Source organism: Pisolithus orientalis (genome assembly GCF_024613125.1).
Source record: "Pisolithus orientalis strain OTSU chromosome Unknown F5J12scaffold_8, whole genome shotgun sequence".
Classification (NCBI taxonomy): domain Eukaryota; kingdom Fungi; phylum Basidiomycota; class Agaricomycetes; order Boletales; family Pisolithaceae; genus Pisolithus; species Pisolithus orientalis.
The window spans coordinates 609,367-628,945 of record NW_026260789.1 but is presented as its reverse complement, the minus strand read 5'-3'; the positions used below and the strand labels follow the sequence as shown (position 1 = coordinate 628,945).

Below are 19,579 nucleotides of genomic sequence, written 5' to 3'. Positions count from 1 at the left end.
CACGTGGAACGCACGACGCCTTGCTCACTCGCGAAGGATGCACATGAGCGAGGGCCCCGGCCGGCGCAATTTGTTTCGCTCGAGGAATTCACTGAAGTCACCACTTGTGGACAGGATTTTAACGATAAAAAGCACGAATGGTTTTACGAGTGCAGATGCGGTGGCGAATATCGCATGATCGAACAAGATCTAGAGTCCGGGCGGCACCTCGTAGGATGTCAGAGCTGTTCAGGAGGTGATCTGTGTGGGATATGAGCTAGTGGAGGACTAGCTGCCGCACAAGCGTCGCTACTACTAGCATTGCTTATAATCATCGCCAATGTACTTCTTTGGGTCTCAGAGCTACCGGTTTAACATAGCTATCAGGTAAGTTTCCCTATTTCCATCAGTCAATCTCCATCACATCCTCAGCCATCCCTTCTTTCCATTTCTTGAGTAGCACTGTTCTAAATTCACGTGCAATAGCCATGGAGAGAGGCCAAGGAACCGCGTTTCCGATTTGTCTATGCATCTATAGTGAACTATTAGTCAATCAACCTAGAACTTTGGTCCCGATTTCCTACTTACCGTGACAACACGATCATCAACTGCATAGAAGACAAAGCAGTCAGGAAATCCTTGTGAGCGGGCGAGTTCGCGGACCGTTACAATGCGCCGACACTGTGATGGCTTTGGTTGGCACCAAACTTCAAGGCAATGCGCAAATCACGCACATATGGATGCAGTACGCGACATTGTTTGGCTGTCGGGTCAACGTTGGTGACAGTTGTTTGAAACCATCCATCTTTCGGCACGCGGCCATAATACCCTGACGAAGAAGCAGGTCAGAGGTGAGCATTATGCATGGGCTCTCCAGCAGCTGAATATCTACCAGGTCGGAAGCCGTCTCTGGCAGTTGCAGAAAGTGGGTTATTGAACTGCCATTCCCAAAGATCAGGTCGCAAGGCTGGTAGTACATCAGCTGATAGTGAATATAAGAGGATTAACCATTTTCCTCACTCCGGTAGTCAGCATCGTCACCAAAGGGAATCGTGACGACCCTGCAAGTCACCTCATTAGCGCGTCGAGGACGTAGGGAAACAGCTCAGTTACTGCACCGTTCGACTTTTATCGGTTCATACGTGCGAGTGTAGTGTTGAAGATCTGTCGTTGCCATCTTCCGGCACCATAGCTGGAAGGTGGTTCGGGGTTCATGTTCATAAGCGACATCTGGTCCTGACAAGCCACACCATGGTTTGCTTTCGTCGCACCGAATGTGCTTAAGGCCACGCATTTGCTCCCTGGTGTAATTCCTTTTCGGGTTTTTCCTGCATTCGCAATCGTCTGAGGTTATATCCACAAGTGTTGAGCGCCGTAGTCACGTACCAATGAAACACAGGAAGATCACTAATTGCATCACGGGTAGAGACGAATCTGTGAGGTGCAATTCCTGGCACCGTTCTGACAGGCTCTATCGATCTTCCGCTCGGGAGCTTTATTTCAAGCTTATCAACCTACGGGGAAATCATGAGTGGGTTGCGGCAGCTCAGGTAATTCATGTTTTCTATCCGCCGCAATCAAGAAAAACCTTGTTCGTGTTTGCGGAGTTCCATAGTGGCCCGCTTGTAATAGGCTGAAACGTACTTGATAACTGTGGTGCGCCGCGCTCAGACCATGGGTTAGGAGCATATTAAACGATACATACTCCATATCAATGAGCGCTCGTATGAGCAGTTTAAACCCACCCATAGGAATGCCTCCTTTAAGTCGATGCGGCCCATCTTGTCGTGCCTTCAGATTGTAAGTCAAAAACCCTCTGACGTTCTCGAAAATGCAATATCGTGGTCTGAGGAAGTCCACCCAAGACAAAATGTTGAGTATAAGATTGCTTTTGCGATCATCCGCTTTCTGGAACATATTCATCTGCGAATGAGGTTGGCTGGAAAGATCAGTACATAAGACCACTATTCGGTTGACAATGTACAAGCCCACCAAGGAAACCCCGTTACGAATACAGTCTATGTCACCTGGCATTGGAGGGTCAGGTAGTGCATCACCATTTATTGCCCTTAGGGGGTCGGGGTCTTTTCCCCCGTGCAACAATATGGCTTGACGAAGCAATCGATTGCTACATTGATTATATACCTTGACCTCCGCCGATGCGTTCCTTCTGAGGACCAATGTAAGCCCACATGAAGGTTGGAGAAGCCATGGTGTACACACTTAAGGGTTTCAGCAGCGCTAGGGCGAAATTTCGATGGCATGTGTTAATTTAAAGCATTGTTCCATTTCCATCGCCAGAGCGAATGCTCCGACACCTGCGAATGGATCGAAGGCACGTAACCGTGGCCCCTTCTTAAAGTAATCGTCCAGGTCCCTCAAGTTTTCAAGATTTGGGTCTAGGCAGCGCTGGCATACCTCCAGTTCCTGCGGCAGCATCTCCTCCATCTTATCCCATGACCTGACATCAAGCACAGGATGTCTATACTTGATATAGAAGTGGAGCGGAGAAACCGCTTTCCAATCCTCGATCTCGGGCAGTGAGCTGCTGACCACCACAAAACAGATCCCAACCAAGTCAGATATAACGATTCTCACCCTCTCATCTGTGTAAAACAAGTGCCGCTGAGCTCAGGAATATTTCGTTAGGTATTCTGATGAAGATAACCTAATGCACATGCCTCATCTTTCAGAACGGTTTCCGGCCGGCAATGTACCTTGTCTACCCGTCCGAGGAGCGTTACAACGATCTTGTTGTCGTCTTCATTATCCGAATCCGGTTCAAGAAGGATGCCGCGTATGTGGCCAATAAGACATGGCCCGTCATCAGCCCTGATGAGGACAAAGTCGTCGATGTGATATTCTCGGGCATGCCACGCTACACCGTTCTCTATCGGGAGTGCAAGCCGGTCCTGATCGAGTTTGTTCTTAATATCACATACGTGACAACAGTCCGGTGGATGGTTTTCTTGAGCAGCTGTAATTTTTTCCATGTTTGCACTCTTGAACTGTTCCAAGGTGGTCGTCCCATTCATACCTCGAAAGCGAATTTAGCGCTTACGCAAGGGAATAACTATTAGCATACCTATAAAAGAAGTCGTGTGGCGACACCTCGGCGAGTGTCTGCCCCGGGGCGATGTAATGCGCCTGGACTTTCCCAATAATGAAGCTCATGTTAATGCTGTCGCAGCGTTTGGTAAGGAAAAGTTCCTGAGGATGTCCGAGTTGTGCCATGCAAGTCTTCGAGCTGTGTTCGAACCACTGAACAGTGCACCAATTCGTCTTCGTAATCGAGCCACACTATTCTAGCAAACCTACAGGGAACATTAATGTCGTCGTTAGGTTGAAACATCGAAGCAATTGCACCAGAAATAGTCCGCCAGGATGTCTGTCGGTGAGACATCATCAGGGTGCGGAAGTTCGGGAGGAATGGAACGCCTGTCGGTGTCCTCGCCAACCACAGAGACTATAGTATCCCCAACCTAGGAGGCTTGATAGGTAGGACACATAAAGAGGATGGCAGTTCCTTACGTTGTAATCCAAACGGTCAATTGTTAGATATTTGAGATATCGTGAACGAGGCTTCAAGCGCTGTTGCCGCGAGAATTCCAGCTGCCTACGCATAGATACTCGTATTATGAAGCCTTTCACCCTCTTCGTCAAGTCAGCATATGGTGGCTCAGGCTCGGCTACTGGTTGAGGCCCAACGACTCGTAACCTTTCTCTAAATAACCCAAGTGCAAGCTGGGATATACGGGGCGTCACATGAGTTGGCACTTGATTTTCGGGTCGAAGAGTCGCAAGGTCTAGATTGCCTTTGTACTCGATGTCCGGAATTGGAGGGGACCTCCTCCTAAGTTTCGTGACATCAACCATCTTTAGAAACTTCGGTGCATCCCTGGACAGCAAGTATGAAACGGTGTGACTTTCCCGAACACGATCACCATAGTAAATAGTCTCCAGGACCTGCTTTAATTTGGGGACCTATGCATAGGTTAGACGCACTCCCCACATACTCGGACCCGCAAACTCACCACATCCCACAGGTCTCGCTCCACCAATGGCTGGTCAAGGACCTCCAGTGACGTGAAGTGCTGCACAAACTCAGCGAACTCCCTGTCGGGATCCTCGAACGCGGAAGAAATGATGAGTTGCATGACTCGCCGAGGCTTGTAGAATGACCGATATTCGCGTCGATACTTCTTAGATGGTTCGAATAGTTCGTAAATTGCATGATCGGTTTCGACATAAACCGGGCTGTAAGGTGCTGTTATTATGAGAACAATACATGCGCGCCACGAACATACCGGTCCTCGTACAAGTAGTTGATAACAAAGCGCCGCACAGTTGTCAGACGAATATACTGCAACTCGTCGACGTCCCCATCCAAGTCATCCTCTTGACCTTCGTCTTCAACTTCAAACTTTGCAGCCGCAAAGCCCGCGCCTTCGACTTCGACTTCGAGTTCATCTCGTCTTTCAATCAAGTCGTCGAGCACGTCGAGCGACACCTATCTCCAACTCGTGATTTGGGTCGAAAAACGCGAAGCGAGAGAGCATTCTGATATGCCTATCATCTGGATTGATCAAGTATTGTTCTTCACCGAGGAGCCTGAGACCTGCAGCCTCTTGTTTTTCGTATGGCCTGGGCTCATACTTTCGTGCTGGTCTGCGTCAGAACGAAACACGGGTCCCGGTAGGTCGAATGCAACGTACGGGGCCTCGGAGTTCCATCGAGATTACGGCGCTTTGCTCTCTGATAAGTAGTGGAGATTTAAAAAATTGTTGGTATAATACGTCAAAAACGCACTCGCGTTTCGGGATCGCTGTCGCGAACTCGCTTGCGATCTACGTCAGATGTACCGGTAGACTCTCCTAACGAAGCTGCCTCCTCCCGGAAAGGTAACTTCGAAGGCAGTAGGACGCCTACGACGAGACATGGCGTGCGGAAGCTGCGCTTTGCGCGATCGGAGGACGAGTGAAAGTTTACGAACGGGAACATACACTTCACTTCAGCACTGTTGACCTGCCAAGTAATGATCTGAACTATATACAGACATGGTTCCCATCCCAACAATGTCAACTAATAGTGTCTATCCCATCGTGTATTCGGGTTAGAAGCAATACATGTATTGAAATTGCTGAAGAACTTGATAGAAATCGGAAGCAAGACTACAAGAGATAGATGAGCACTGAGTACGATATTGATTGAAAGCGTCCTTTGAGCAAAGACGAAGTGTAAAACCCTTCAAGTGAGTGAGAGCCACGAGACGATCATAGTTCCGCAAGACAATCCTGAGCGACACATGCGTTAGCGCTATGTTCCGTAATGGACGGTTGACGCACTAGGTCGAGAGAAAACAACCGGCGTGGACGATGAAAACCCATTGTATGATTACTTGGAAGAAGGGGATGACTGCGAAGGAACGTATCCGTCTGGTCCTGCCAATGCACCTTCATGTATGGGTGCAGACGTAGTTGACTCGTCAACTTGGTGGAAGTCTACAAGGCATCGGTTAAACGATGTTCTGCGATTGCAGGGGACGGCAGACCAAGGATTTCACTGTACATCATAACTTTCCAAGTTTCCACCGGAAGATCAGCATCGTTGAAGCTCCAATCAAATTGTTCCGCTGCAACTGGTTCGTCTGTAGGGTCGTGGTATGGAGCTACATACTCGTGCGCAAGGGACGTGGCGGCATCGATACGTTTCCGGGGATCGAAAACGAGCATCTTTTCCAGAAGGTCGAGAGCTAGATCAGAAGGGGTCATAGAAGCATGGTCCGATAAGAAGCCACGAAAAGCTAACCATCCTTATCAGTGGTTCTCAGCTTCTGGCTGAACGGCACCCGCTCGCGCTTCGGTAAGCTCTGCACAAATCGAAGTGTCTGACAGATCGTGATGATCGTGAGAACGAAACTGAGTGTGTCAAGTGATGCACAGCGACTTACATTCTCACTCGCGATAGTCTCTATGACATCATCTGGAGGTGTTCCTAGCAGTTCGGTGATGATCGAGAATTGATTGACATCTGTGGACAAATTCCTCGTTAACCGACAAGGGTCAACAAGATAGGAAGCTGCATACGGTCTTTTCCAGGGAAAAGCGGTTTCCCCTCTAACATCTCGGCAAATATGCACCCAGTACTCCAGATGTCGACGGCCACATCATACTTTTGCCATGTCAACATAATCTCCGGAGCGCGATAGTATCTCGTCGAGACATATCCGGTCATTTGTGGATCTTGGATGCGGGCCAAACCAAAATCACAAATCTGCACGAGGGAATACATCGACGATGTCATTTCGCAGGCGAAAAACGAACTCACCTTCAGGTCACAGTTTTCATTGACGAGGATGTTACTTGGTTTCTGGAGCGACGCAGATAGGGAAAGGTTAGATTCAGGCGCAGAGTTCGCCGTGACTCACAAGATCTCGATGGACAACACCAGCCGAGTGAACATATTTTAGACCTCGCTGCGGGAGGGGTGGGTAGTGAGGTCTAGGAGAGGAAAGCATGTGAAACCACGTACAAGTATTTGGTAGAGGAAGTACTGGATGAATTGTTTCTCTAATGGACGAGAGGTTAGAAGGCGGTGAAGATCCGTCCCAAGTAGTTCGGTGACGAAGTATCTGGGGTGTAAAGTTAACACCGCACTTGAGTGTACCATTACGCCGCTCACAAATCCTCGAGAGGGGATATAAATACATCGCTCAAACTGATAATCTGCAGTACTAAAGTTTATATCTGATGCAAGGCGCAGCAGCTGATTGTCAGCAGACTTACGTTTTCATGCTGTATGTGCTTGAGAAGTTTGAGTTCGCGGTAGGTCCGTTTGCTGAGGACAGGGGTACTGAATGGTTTCATGATCTTTTTGATGGCGACAGAAGAGCCCGTCAGTTGATCCTTTGCAGAGCTTGCAAGGCGTCAACGTAGGGCGTCGCTGAAACGATGGAAGCCATACCACACCAGGCCGAAAGCCCCTGGAGGAGAAAAATCGTGCATTAGCTTGATTGTGTGATCGGGATGTGTAACCCTCACCCATTCCCACTGGTTGCAGGTCAACATAACGCGTAGTTACCTAGAGATTCAGAGGATCAAGAATGAATCAAGCGATCCTGACAATATGGGATGCAAACCTCGAACGAGGTGCCGAATATGCTGAGCTTGACGAAGGACATTGCAGATGTGACTGGACAGAAGACCGGCGAGGCCTTTAAGATCTGATATGAAAGTGCACCTCAGTCGATGGCAGGATGTCGACGAGGGTGCTGAGATATGGAAACTATATAGCCCTATATCACCGACTACTAATAGCAGGGAGGGCCATCTGAAATCGGCAGTGCCCGAGGTCCGATGACCTTCCCTGGAAGTCTTCCGCAGATAATAAATGGAGTTTGACTATTACGCTGAGGTTGCGACGTTGACAATAGAAACGTATCCCAACTACCAGTCTGACTCTCCCGTGAGTATGCCTGGTTGGTAGCATATGGCAGTCTCTTCCTGGCCATCGTGGAACACGCTGGAAAATGCCTGTTGGTGTGGGGCTTAACCTGGGCCGGGGGCCCGCCGTATTGACGGCTGTAACCGCCGCCAAATGACCGATTCTCAGGCTTACAAAGTCGAAACATTATTTGCACCTTCTCATACCTGTGTTCTCTCATCGCTTAGGCGGAGAAAGTTGACGAGTGAGACGCTTGAAAGATGTCCTTCATTCGTGCTACCTCTCGGGTTGCACGCCCAGTGGTATAGATCTGTCTGCCTCCGCACCATTTTTCGGAGTTGGCTGATCCCGTGTACATAGACCGCTGCCACCCGGCTCTACTCAGCGGAGGCTGGCGCTAAAAACTCTAACCTTCCATTGTACCTCGTCGGTGCCGGCCTCGCTGTGGCGGGGGCCTATGGCTACATGACCTTTGGCAAGACAGAGTCAGAAAAACCTAAGAAGATCTTGACAAGCCCGCTCGACCCTCAGAAGTTCGTCGACATCAAGCTCAAGCGAGTCGAACCTTATAGCCATAATACCAGCGTGTAAGTTATCCCGCTCACCTGCCTTGCGTCCAGTAACACGTCGGATCAACCCAGCTTCGTTTTCGACTTACCCGAGGGGCAGGCCTCGCTACTGCCGATTGCTTCCTGTGTTTTTCTTAAGGCAGAGGATCTGAAAGATGCAAACGGGAAACCCATGGCTCGGCCTTATACTCCCATTTCGCCATCAGACTTGGAAGGAGAACTCTCGTTCCTCATTAAGAAGTATGAGACGGGCAATGTATCAAAATATATCCACTCCCTTAGTCCCGGTGACACGCTTGCCGTCAAGGGACCATTACCAAAGTGGCCATGGAAAAGTGATTACCTCGGATTTGCTTCCCGATAGTGGACTCATCTGGTGATGTAGTGAATGAATTTGACGAGGTTGGCCTCATTGCCGGCGGAACAGGAATGTAAGGTCTCCACATTGATCCTTCCGGCGACCAGTGACCGATCTAAGGCTGTAGTGCGCCGATGTACCAGGTCCTACAACACGTCTTAGCAGACAAGAACAACAAGACTAAGTTCAAGTTGCTTTTTGCAAATGTCTCTGAGGCAGATATACTGCTTCGCGAGGAGCTGGATGCCATGAAGAAGAAGTATCCCAAGACCTTCGACGTTGTTTATGTCGTCGACAAGCCTTCCGAAAAATGGAAAGGTGAGCCTTTAGCGCATGTTTCACCTTCAAGTCTCCCAATTATCCAATGCAGGTCCGAGCGGATATATCAACGTTGATCTGATCAAGCAGCACATCGCACCCGCTTCTCTGGGAGAGAAAATGAAAGTATTTGTTTGCGGTAAGATGACCTCCATATGAGCTGAAGCGAAGCTCACATAGAGTCGTAGGACCGCCGCCGCAAGTGGCTGCAATCGCGGGTAAGAAAGCTGGCAGGGAGCAGGGAGAACTCGGCGGCATCCTCAAAGAGCTTGGATATACCGAGGACCAGGTCGGCTTTACCTGTCCACCAGCATTCCTCCGACTGACATCTCCTGCCCCGTAGGTCTTTAAGTTCTGAGCCACTTCACTAGATACCTACATACGCGTAGACAAAGTTGGTTAGATACCGTGATGGGATTACATAAGCGTCCGCGCGTTGCTTGCAGTGCAGCCGCTCCCATCCTCTCTGGCAGTGCACAGGACAGCTCGTCGTTTACCCCGAAATCTTATCATTTGCAACAGGATTGCGATTTGCCATCTGCTGGATGGTGTAGAGTCAACTTGGGCATAGGACAGTCATTTGTGCAAGGATCAAAGTCTGTCCGCGTTCTTTTTGCCTTGATCAAACCACGACCTTGCCTTTTACCTGCAGCATGGATAACCATGATACCAACAAGACTTCTCATCGTTCCACACCCCTACCACCGTCCTCTAACGTAACCGCCAGTAGTGGTGCAAACGTACTAGGTACGGTCGCACCGGGTCATTTCTACGGTCAGAAGAACCCTCCTCCGCCTCTCCCATCTCGTCCAAAAAATCTCGGATCATCCCATACAAAGGTCATTCGACCCAGCACTCCTCCTCCTGACTATAGCGCTCCAGGAAATAGCCCGTTTCGTGAGCCCCAACTCGTCGAAGAGGCACCAATAATCGAGGATCCCGTCCCAGCTCTCTTGCCTGCAGCGGAAACCACCTTTAACTCGTGGACCAACGGAACGAGTAGCGATTGGAGTACTGGGAAGGCATGGGAAGATGATGCATGGAATGCACAATCCACGTCCTGGGACTCTGGTGCCACCTGGGCGCAGCACTACGACCCAGGAGGTTATACCATCTCAGCCTCCAAGTTAGTCGATATCGATGGCAGGGATCCACAAGAGGAGGAAAATTGGTGGGATTTATCCGTACGGGAAAGGTGCAAACGACCGGGTCCTGGTGTTCTTCCCCCATATCTCGCTGAGATGCTACATAACCCCGAACACTCTTTGTATTCAGTGAGCGTGATCACACCGGATATCAGGCCGGATGTTTCTACTTCCAGAGATGGGGGCGATACGGGTTTTAATTTGGAACCGCCCTCCAAGGATGACCTTATTCATGCTGTTCCACATCCCAATGTTTATTATTGCCGGAAACATTATGGGTGGGTTTTATTACAGTGGAAGTCATCTACAATACTGCCTCCCCTCGCAAAGTCATTCGCCCCCGATCCACTTGCCCCGCTCCCAGATCTCGCGCATCGTAGACGGACTGTCTCCTGCGTGGGAGATGCTGAGCAACCCTTCGGACCCGCAAACAAGACCCATCACTTCCACTATTACGAAAAAGCTGTAGATGCTCACAAGCTCGATCCCGCATTCCGTCGGGCGGGATGGGAGCAAGCTGATCTGAAGAAAGAGAGGAGACGCAAGATAACATCGTTGAATCTTGCGGAGTTCTCCGTCGACAAAATGCGGGAAGACGCCGTGGTCGAGGATGAGGAAGAAGAGGAGGGAGATTTGCTCGATCTTTATGTCTGCTGTCAATGCTCGGTGTATTGCGTCGTTTCTGACGTGATCCCCGGTGTCATACCAATGAAGTTTTTGGAGGAATGTACACGTGATAGGTGGGATAACCCACCTCCAAACAAAAACAGGGAGGAGTCGGTTGTCTCAGCATTGGAGACTTTTCTTCTGTGAGTTATATATGCTCCACTTGGCTGGCTTTACTCAAGCGTTACTTTAGCATCGTCGAGAACAAGTTATGGAAGGGCGAAAATCGATCCTTACCGGTGCATCGGAGGGTTTTCCAACAGAAAATCGGGTGGACGCCCACTGTGTGAGGATATTCCTCTTGTGCATTCAGCATGACCCGGTTGACCAATGATCCAGTCGTCACATATTTGAGCGCCTAGGCTTTGTGCTCACCGAAAATGAGAATACGCAAACGGGTGCCAAGGATGAGACCATGATGCCTCCCAACACCGATCCCACCACGCTTCAGGGTAGAGACAGCCGTAGGAAGCTTCTGAGGTTCTGGGTAGAGACCAGTGCGTGGCTACTGGAATACAGAAACCGCCATGGCAGGTCCTTTTACTCATCGCATTATCTGTTGAGACTGACGTACAATAGCCAACATGCTTAAGAACTACACTTTTCAGCGTCTGTGGGTAAAGACGGATCCAGCCCGTGAGATGTACCAAATGGGCATTGGAGCACACCCAAATCAAAGTGCGTTCTATTCTCGTCATTGAAGTAGTATCCTCATATATTTGTCACAGTTCCCCGATTGTCGTCACTATCAACGATGCTTGAGTTCGAGCCTGTCCAACGTGCATTGAGGGGGCTTGGCATGACGCCGACTACGTATACGCCAGGTAAACAAGCAGGATCATACCACGAAGCTGATTTTTATTTTCCCTACCATCAGAGCTGCTGATGTTCGCATATATGGCACAATGCAGATGTGACCCTGCTCAAACGCCATTATACTTTTCCCAGTTTTTCACCGTCGTGCAAGCCATGCAAGAATTTGGAGAAATTCCCCCACAAGATGTCCAAAATTTAGTTTTCGAAGAACGCTCAAGAAATCGGTATACTGAAGATGATCTTAGGAATGCCGTCGGCGTTTTAGGATTCGGAAAGGACGGTCCACTCCGTGTGGAGTTGGATGCCGACGTCGATGACGATTTCATTGCTGAGGCTTGGAAAGACTGTGTTCGGAGAGCCTGGAGAGACGCTAAGAATGGCATTCAACGCCAGAGGGATGCCAATGAGGCCTTCAGAATTGTTGCAGAATCGCGGGGTAGCACAAAACTCAGAAAGATGTGGGAAGATTCGTCGAAGAATGCTATGGATCCCAACCGTGCCTACACCATCTTGGAGGTTCCTCCTGAGACTGACGAGTCTATGTTGATGACAGTGTATATGATGAGGGTAAGTACGAGTTAGCGATTTTCTATTAGTGGAGTGGCTAAGACATACGATACCAGGTGGAGGAACAACCCCACCAGTCTGATCGGATGAGAGACGCGTTGGCGACCATCGCGGAAGCTCGAGATAGTTATCGGATACGAAAATTTTTAGAAACTGGCCAGGATCGTGTGTGATGTCCCCTGATTAACTCTATTGCGGACTCAATGTCGTTCTCTTCAGCGGGCGATATGCTACCACCAACACGTGCTGATCTTCCCAGAGGGTTGAACCAGTTGGGCAATACCTGTTATTTGAATTCCTTACTACAGGTTAGAAACCACCGTGATTCTAAGCATCACGCTGACCCCACCCGCAGTACTTCTACACCATCAAAGACTTGCGTAACGCCATCACGCCATTGGCAACTACCAGTGTGAAGTCTGTGGAAGACGAGAAGTATTCTGATGACGATCTCAAGAAGCATCGGGTTGGTGGAAGGTTGATAACTCGACGAGAAATCCTGCGTTCCAGGAAATGTGGGTATCTTATTTTGTTCTATCTTAAGATATCTCAGTTTATGGCGCAGTCGTTGGTCAACTTGCGGACCTCTTCTGGCAACTGGAGTATTGCGAGTCAGCTGCCGTTACTCCTACAATGGACCTTGCCAAACTCGCACTCGTAACGCCTCGGGACGAGGAAGATGACGAAGTTGACAAAGGGGGAACGGATTCTTCGAATGATACCGATGCAACCCTCGTAGAGGACCCACCCTCTCGGCTTGTCAAGTCAGATTCACCCAACTCTGTTCTAGGGAAGCGTCCCCGGGAAGGCCGAGGGGTCCCCATGGAAATCGACGAAGATGTTCCGGGGACACTGGCGCTTGACGCTGAGAACAACGGGTACGTGATGGTATCACATCCGCCGTCCCCACGAAGATCGAAGTCCCCTCGCATTGCTTCGGCGAGTAGTTCGAGCTCCCAGGATGTGACCCTTAGTTTAGCGGACCGCACGGAGGCCGTGCAGGCCTCCGAGGACACTTCAAAGAAGCCTCCGTTGCCAGCCAGGAAGCCTGCGGCGAATTCGGAATCGGTTATGCTTTTCGGTGAGTTACATTTAATTGTAGTGGTTGGTTTTCGACTGTTTTTCATCTCTCGATCCTTGCAGGCAAGCAGCATGATGTCGCTGAATGCATGGACAATTGCATGTTCCAGATTGAGATTGCGTTGCTCAAGTTTGATGATACGAACGACGCACACGACAAAGGTAGCATTGTCAAAAGGTCGTTTTTTTACCCATATCTGTGTTCGGAACTTGTTGATCTGAACGGGAGCGTGCAGGCTTTTCTATGGAAAACTGCGACAACGCATCTCCGTGCTGCCAGATCAGCGTCGGTCCCGGTTGTCTGTCCATGAGAAACAAGACTTGTTCTCCCATCTGCCCGTCAACGTCATCGATAGTGGGATTGATATCTACGATGGATTGAGTAGTTACTTCGATGACACGGTAGAGTTTGAAGGCTCGAAAGCAAGGATGGAAGTGTCACTGGTTGAATTGCCACCACTGCTTCAAATCCAGTTGCAGGTGAGTAAAATATTGTTCTGGGGTGCTAAAATAATATATATGTCGCAGCGAGTGCAATTCAATCGTGAAACACTACAACCCTACAAATCTCAAGTATATGTGAAATTTGGAGAGACAATTTACATGGACCGGTTCCTAGACACTGCAGACCCGTTGAAAAAGGCGAAGTCAAAGAGCATACAGGCAGCTCTTAATTCGTATAGGGAACGCCTTCGACTCTTGACGGAAGACAAGGTAGGTCGGTGGGACCTGATGTGTCGCAAGACCGCTAAGACTCTGTAGCATGCGCCATTTGGACCCCCGCTGGAGAATACTCTAAATTTCCTGTCGAAGCAACAAAGTATCGAACTTCCACAACTTAACGGTAGCCTGGTGGCTCAGCTCAATGACGAGCAAACAACACTGAGCGGCGAAGTTGCGGAAGTTAAGGCCGAAATTGCGAAGCTAAAAGAAGAATTGGAGGGAGTATGGAAGCACGACAGGGCATTCCCTTATGAGCTCACTTCGGTCTTCATCCACCGTGGCTCGTCACCGTCCTTTGGGCATTACTTCTTCTACTCTAGACATCTACCGGAGAAGCCCGAGAACTGGTTCAAGTACAATGACTCGGTTGTTACAGAGGTCTCAAAGAACGTAGTGCTGGCAGACACTACCGGTTCGACTGAGAATCCATACCTCGTGAGTCGTTCGGATTTACACTTTACTGACAGCCGTGGCTCACATGAACAATGCCCAGCTCGTATTTGCTAGAAAGGGTTCTGATGTTGTGCAGACTGTGAAGCGGTCTGATACTATGAGCTTCGAGGACACTCCCGTAAATTCGCTTTGATATCCTCACATCCATTCGTCGCATTTGTAATTCGTGCATACGTACCTGTAGGCTGTTGAGCTTGTAATCGCGGTGAGATGGCGGGCACATTATTAACCCACTGATAGTGCCGTCATGTTGGGAGGGAGATTCGTCAAAACTTGAAAATATGATGAGACAGGTTTACATCCAGAGACTTGCGAACTCACAGCGAGTTCATGACTTTGCTGAACTGGAGTCGCCTGGATCGTCCGTCCTGGGGCGATTTGTATCTCGGGAGTCAAGATGTATCAGGAGATCATCTAGTTTATCCAGTATCTTGTCCAGTATATTCTCCACGCCCGTCACCATACCATCTGCTTCGTCTAAGCGTGTCAAAAGCTCTTCAAGATCCGAGTCGTCTTCACTGCACTCTGTGGTAAGGACAGCTACTTCTTCCTCGGACGACACGGTTTGTGCACCGGAAGTGCGAGAGCCCAAAATATTTCCTGAAAGATATTCTGTCAAGACCCCCATGTCCTCTTCCAAAGAGGTCTCCTGTCCCGCTTGGCGGCCAGTTGCGAGATCATCGTCCGTGTTGTTGGAGGGCATAACGCAAAGCCGATAAATCGCGGAGTGGCAAAATTTGTGTACACGCGCGTTCCAATTTGTTGTCTGCTTGCTATCCATAATGAGCTCACAAAATCAGAGTGTGAAGCAACTCCTCAAGTCTTTCCCTAAGCGACCTTTCGAACAGAAGGCACTGGATGATAAGGTTGCGAAGGAAGTGCGGAAGTTGGAGAGCAAGGGGTCACTAGAGAATGTCAAGAGTCAATGGGAGCTGGTCCTTAGGAGTGAAGTCTTCGCATTGGCAGTGCGTCCAGCCTTTTCATGTCTAAGGGAAACGATGATTCGAGAATCTGCAACCAGGAATCAGAGGGACAAGCTCTGCAAAAGGACGACGCTGCCTACTACAGCAAGCTCATGGACCGGTTGGACCTTGTCCTCACTTTCACCGAACACGGTTTGTACTCAGGTCGTCACTCCTAGAACTGTTCCATTCACGGCAGAGGTCAGACGCTTGTGATGCCTCCTTTCCTTTCACCGTATTGCAGGATCTTCTGGAAACACAGACAATTCCATCCTGTTCACAGATATTCTCCTGGATCGAAGGGCGTGCATCCCGTCTCACGAAGGGAATGATTCCACAGAAAGGGAAGGCTCTCATTCTACTCAGAACGCTGAATGATCTTCTACGTCGCCTGTCGAAAATGGGTTCAACCACTCTCTTCTGTGGACGGATATCGACATTCTTGAGCGGCGTATTCCCTCTGGGCGAGCGGAGTGGTGTTAACCTGCGGGGGGAGTATGGTCCTGTGTGGGAAGGGGTCATAGACGTGGACCGCGGTGATGCAGAGATGAGTGTTGATTCTGCTAAGCAGGTTGGGCCTGGCGACAGAATGGACTGTCGACGACAAGGCAGAGGATGACACCAAGAAACGAGTCGCTGAGTCCAAAGACAGGGGTATGTATTGAATTCCTCGCTTTTCTTGTCATTTATTTTATCTTCAGAATTCTACAATACCTTTTGGTGTTTACAGCTTCCGTTCTCGCGGCCTCCCTTGTTCGCTCTCCCCGATACTCTCAGCAAGTTCAAGGAGGCGGTAGACAAGGTTTTACCTGTGATCAAAGAGGCCACGACGAAAGAACGCGCTATGATGGGTAACCGGGCTGCTTCTGGTCAATCTCATACATCGAAACGGAAACGCGAACCGGAACCGGGGGATGAGACAAATAGCAGCGATTATTTCTTTGCAAAGTTCCTCACCAGTCCTGACCTCTTGAGCTTAGAGGTATTGCGAAGCTAGTACCTGCGTATTGCTCGTCGCTCATGCAACCTATGTCTAGCTTGCTGATACACATTTTCGACGTCAAATCCTTTTCCAACTACTCATGATCCTTCATCATCTCCTCACATTCACGAAGACAGCGAAAGCAGCATGGGCAACCCCTCGCAACCGCTCTCTCCAGATGGACTTCACCTTGGAGCCAGCAGACGCACAATGGGTTCAAGAAACTATCACGAAGGCTACTGCTGAGCTGCGTTCGACAGCGCCTGGTGGGCCTGCGTTCGCGGACACCGTCAATGTTATTTTTGACAGAGAAAGAAATTGGGTGAGATGGAAAAATGACATGTGCCCTCCATTCGACAAGGAGCCGTGGGGCGAAGAAGTGGACGGTAATAGGGTTGGGTTAGAGGAGGCAACAAGGGAGCTTAGAGGAAAGCGGAGAGAAGATCCGGAAGACTGGACATGGAGTCTCGGATCGGAATCGTTGACGGAGATCTGGCAAATGGGTTACAGGGATTTGACAGATCTACAGAACCCTTTCCAGTTTGGTTGCTTTATTTTCATTCTGCTTCATTTACTGATAATGACAAATAGGGTGGGTGATGTAAAGGACTTCGTGAAAAAAATCAAACAAGAAGATGCTCGGATTGACATGCGGAAGAGGACACTGGCCCGGACCGCGGAGCGAATTGCCCAAGCTCGAGCAAAAGCCGCAGCATCCAATCAACCTGCAGCAGAAAGTGCCGCCCCTGCACCTGTGTCTCAGGATGCCCAACCATCAATCACGGAGGCGAACAAACCTGAGATGTCGCCTCACCCTCCGTCAACCGCTGTTGCCTCACCCGCACATCCATCTCTACCGCCTAAACCATCTACAACAACAGTTCCCTCGGCGGCCCCGGCACTCCCAGCAACAGCAACAGCCACACCGACACCCATTCCTGCTCCTGCACAAGTATCAGCTCCCCCGGTTGACGAACAGGTTCAGAAATTCGAAGAAGTAAGTGTGGTACTGTAATGGTTGCTAATGATACACTGAACGTGCCTTTTAGAACAAGCAAAGATGGTCCTGGCTTGCCTTGCGGATGGCACGCGATCAGTATCTGCAACATTTTGGTAAGATTGGTACGGGGGATATACTCCTACTCGCCCAAGAGATCGAAGCGGAAAAGGAAAAAGAACGAGAGAAAAAAGAGGAGAAGACGCAAAAGGCTGAGGAGAATGTTCCAAACATGGGTTCGCAAGGGGGTGAACGTGGTGTGATAAACGAGGTCCAATTGGAAGCCAGTAAAATTGGTCCATCAAGTCGGCAGGATGCAGAAGGAGATGTGAAGATGGAGGACCGATGATCCTATAAGTGAAATACTTCGGATTGGGTGTGACCCTGGGCCTCAGCAAGGCGCCAGGCAACCTCGACCTCCTCTCCCCCTCGATTGAGATGTCTCCTCGCTGTCCTCGACATTGTGCAGTGTTACTTGTGCAACCTGTTAGCCATTACATACTCGCTAGGAAAAGTACACGCATGTTCGGATTCATTTTTCACGTACTGCTGCGGTGTAAGGCCACCATCCGATTCGACAGGAAAACTCAACTTATTATTTTTCTCGACACCACAACCACTGTCCAAACGCGATACCTCTGTTCCCTGTTCTCTCTATACCACACGAAACCTTATAATAACCACTGAGAAACTATAATGTCCACAGAGAACGGGCTGCGAGTGCGTTCTGCTGCACGTGTCCGCTGACGACAGACTCAACCTTGGATTTTCTTTCGGCGTAAAACAGCGCGTTTTGGTCACTGGCGGAGCAGGTTATATCGGTAATAGTCTACTCTTTCGCGGCGGCAGCGTGCGGGGCCGCGTTTTCAACCTTGGAAACTCACTGTACGATTTACAGGTTCACATGTTGTCTTTTCCCTGCAGCAGACAAGACGATACAAAGTAATCTCTATAGACAATCATCACAACTCATTCCCGACTGCGTTGACCCGCGTCTCCCAACTTGCGCGTGATGCACTCCCGGCAAACCCAACACCAGCAGACCTAGAAAGTGCAGAAATCACTGCACACCAATGTGACCTAACGAGCGCCGAAGAAGTTAGAGCAGTATTTGAAAACTATGGAAAGGGCGGGATTTGGGGCGTTATCCATATTGCAGTGAGTCTTTTCGCGTTTTCTGTCAGCCGGCCCACAATCGAACGGCGGAAAAAAAAATTGTTCAGGCGTACAAGGCAGTCGGCGAGTCGGTAGAAAAGCCCTTGGAATATTACGCCAACAATGTCGTCGCGACCAACTTGCTTCTCCAAATCATGTCCGCTTATGACTGCACCCGCATCGTTTACTCCTCCTCTGCCACCGTCTACGGCACACCTCCTAAAATACCTATTCCGGAGACCACTCGGTTAAAAGCTCATAGCCCGTACGGCCGGTCGAAAGTGATGTCTGAAATGATTATTGAGGACTTATGTCATGGTAAACTATTCGGTCCTGACGGTACCTTCGTAGCGCTAACAAGAATGGACAGCCGAACCAGACCGCTGGCGTGCAATCTCTCTGCGTTACTTCAAGTCAGCTATCTGTATTAGCGTTGGTCCAGGTTTTAACACTTGTTTTTTTAGTCCTGCTGGTGCACACCCATCCGGCCTCATAGGAGAGGATCCCCGGGGTCGACCTGGAAATCTTTTGCCGCTGCTTGCACAGATGGCCGTTGGACGCATCAAAGAGGACACCCTGAAGGTGTTTGGGAATGATTATCCAACCCCGTATGGAAATATGATATGTTAGGCGAGTGGAATTTGTACTAATAAGGTCTCGTACAGTGATGGCACGTGTGTTCGCGATTATCTCCACGTCTTGGACTTGGCATCAGGACACCTCCTCGCTCTTGATGCTCTAGCTCCCGAGTCCACTACATTTGACAATTGTCCTAACGAAGCCCGCTACAAGGCGTACAACCTAGGGAAAGGGCGTGGGATGAGTGTACTCCAGATTGTCGAGGCTATGCGCAAAGCTACTGGCTTCGATTACAAGTACGAAATTATTGGAAGGAGGTAGGTTGACGTGTCAATACGCGGAAGTTTCCTTCTGAAATGTCTTCTCTTGCAGGCGTGGGGATGTTCCAGATCTCACTGCCGACCCGAGCCTTGCTGAAAAGGAACTGGGTTTCAAGGCACCTCAGCCCTTGGAGGTTATGTGCAGAGATCTTTGGAACTGGCAGTCGAAAAATCCCAACGGTTATGCATAGTTTACGACTCCAACATTTACCTACATGCAACTAATGGCGGACTCGACCTTTAGAATCGCGGATTTGTTGACTCGCGTAATTACTTTGCCAACCCCTAGAGGGACGGTAGTAGAAGCCGTTGATGACCGTTAATGATACCCCCCTCTGTAGTTCCCGTAGGAAACGGCCGCGCTGGTCAGGAAATACTTGTTCTTCCCGTTGGTAAGCGGCACTGCGTCTCCTCGAGTGTCTGCGTCCGAGAGAACGCCTCCAAGAGTCAGAGTGACTTCTCATCCA

General features: G+C 49.6%; 5 protein-coding genes across 5 annotated transcripts; 3 read left to right on the top strand and 2 right to left on the bottom strand.

Moving 5' to 3' along the window:
• Positions 1 to 367: 367 nt before the first annotated feature.
• Positions 368 to 4,983, bottom strand: F5J12DRAFT_819224 (uncharacterized protein). The gene is given in 22 exon segments (XM_051745228.1): positions 368 to 511; positions 568 to 660; positions 714 to 808; positions 872 to 946; positions 1,000 to 1,040; positions 1,098 to 1,307; positions 1,366 to 1,472; positions 1,498 to 1,630; positions 1,685 to 1,918; positions 1,964 to 2,149; positions 2,324 to 2,604; positions 2,661 to 3,016; positions 3,054 to 3,219; positions 3,254 to 3,293; positions 3,346 to 3,461; positions 3,511 to 3,963; positions 4,014 to 4,236; positions 4,287 to 4,449; positions 4,490 to 4,642; positions 4,695 to 4,734; positions 4,789 to 4,866; positions 4,886 to 4,983. The coding sequence occupies 22 exon segments, from the start codon at positions 4,916 to 4,918 to the stop codon at positions 386 to 388; spliced, it is 3,402 nt and encodes a 1,133-aa protein (XP_051601809.1). The 5' UTR covers positions 4,919 to 4,983; the 3' UTR covers positions 368 to 385.
• Positions 4,984 to 7,444, bottom strand: F5J12DRAFT_819211 (mitogen activated protein kinase). Its single transcript, XM_051745227.1, has 13 exons — positions 7,118 to 7,444; positions 7,020 to 7,059; positions 6,943 to 6,961; positions 6,765 to 6,894; positions 6,661 to 6,704; positions 6,511 to 6,610; positions 6,407 to 6,454; positions 6,307 to 6,348; positions 6,066 to 6,252; positions 5,930 to 6,009; positions 5,788 to 5,866; positions 5,531 to 5,731; positions 4,984 to 5,480 (listed from the first exon to the last, which is right to left on the bottom strand). The coding sequence occupies exons 1-13, from the start codon at positions 7,157 to 7,159 to the stop codon at positions 5,374 to 5,376; spliced, it is 1,119 nt and encodes a 372-aa protein (XP_051601808.1). The 5' UTR covers positions 7,160 to 7,444; the 3' UTR covers positions 4,984 to 5,373.
• Positions 7,445 to 7,578: 134 nt separating this feature from the next.
• Positions 7,579 to 9,143, top strand: F5J12DRAFT_819203 (uncharacterized protein). Its single transcript, XM_051745226.1, has 8 exons — positions 7,579 to 7,724; positions 7,783 to 8,009; positions 8,064 to 8,326; positions 8,377 to 8,422; positions 8,477 to 8,667; positions 8,720 to 8,806; positions 8,856 to 8,956; positions 9,011 to 9,143. The coding sequence occupies exons 1-8, from the start codon at positions 7,683 to 7,685 to the stop codon at positions 9,023 to 9,025; spliced, it is 972 nt and encodes a 323-aa protein (XP_051601807.1). The 5' UTR covers positions 7,579 to 7,682; the 3' UTR covers positions 9,026 to 9,143.
• Positions 9,079 to 14,250, top strand: F5J12DRAFT_971602 (uncharacterized protein; the record flags this gene model as incomplete). The annotated part of the gene is made up of 15 exons (XM_051750097.1): positions 9,079 to 10,621; positions 10,672 to 10,764; positions 10,818 to 10,975; positions 11,058 to 11,156; positions 11,207 to 11,302; positions 11,356 to 11,861; positions 11,918 to 12,026; positions 12,081 to 12,169; positions 12,217 to 12,376; positions 12,427 to 12,942; positions 13,005 to 13,119; positions 13,178 to 13,421; positions 13,470 to 13,655; positions 13,704 to 14,099; positions 14,158 to 14,250. The coding sequence occupies exons 1-15, from the start codon at positions 9,321 to 9,323 to the stop codon at positions 14,248 to 14,250; spliced, it is 4,161 nt and encodes a 1,386-aa protein (XP_051601806.1). The 5' UTR covers positions 9,079 to 9,320.
• A 493-nt stretch (positions 14,251 to 14,743) lies between these two features.
• F5J12DRAFT_904749 (THO complex subunit 1 transcription elongation factor-domain-containing protein) lies at positions 14,744 to 19,303 on the top strand (the record flags this gene model as incomplete). Its single annotated transcript, XM_051748570.1, has 16 exons — positions 14,744 to 14,761; positions 14,918 to 15,082; positions 15,139 to 15,232; positions 15,286 to 15,615; positions 15,668 to 15,733; positions 15,781 to 16,061; positions 16,117 to 16,601; positions 16,653 to 17,058; positions 17,111 to 17,281; positions 17,846 to 17,879; positions 17,957 to 18,216; positions 18,282 to 18,531; positions 18,584 to 18,626; positions 18,678 to 18,821; positions 18,879 to 19,109; positions 19,165 to 19,303. The coding sequence occupies 16 exons, from the start codon at positions 14,744 to 14,746 to the stop codon at positions 19,301 to 19,303; spliced, it is 3,117 nt and encodes a 1,038-aa protein (XP_051601805.1).
• Positions 19,304 to 19,579: the final 276 nt, after the last annotated feature.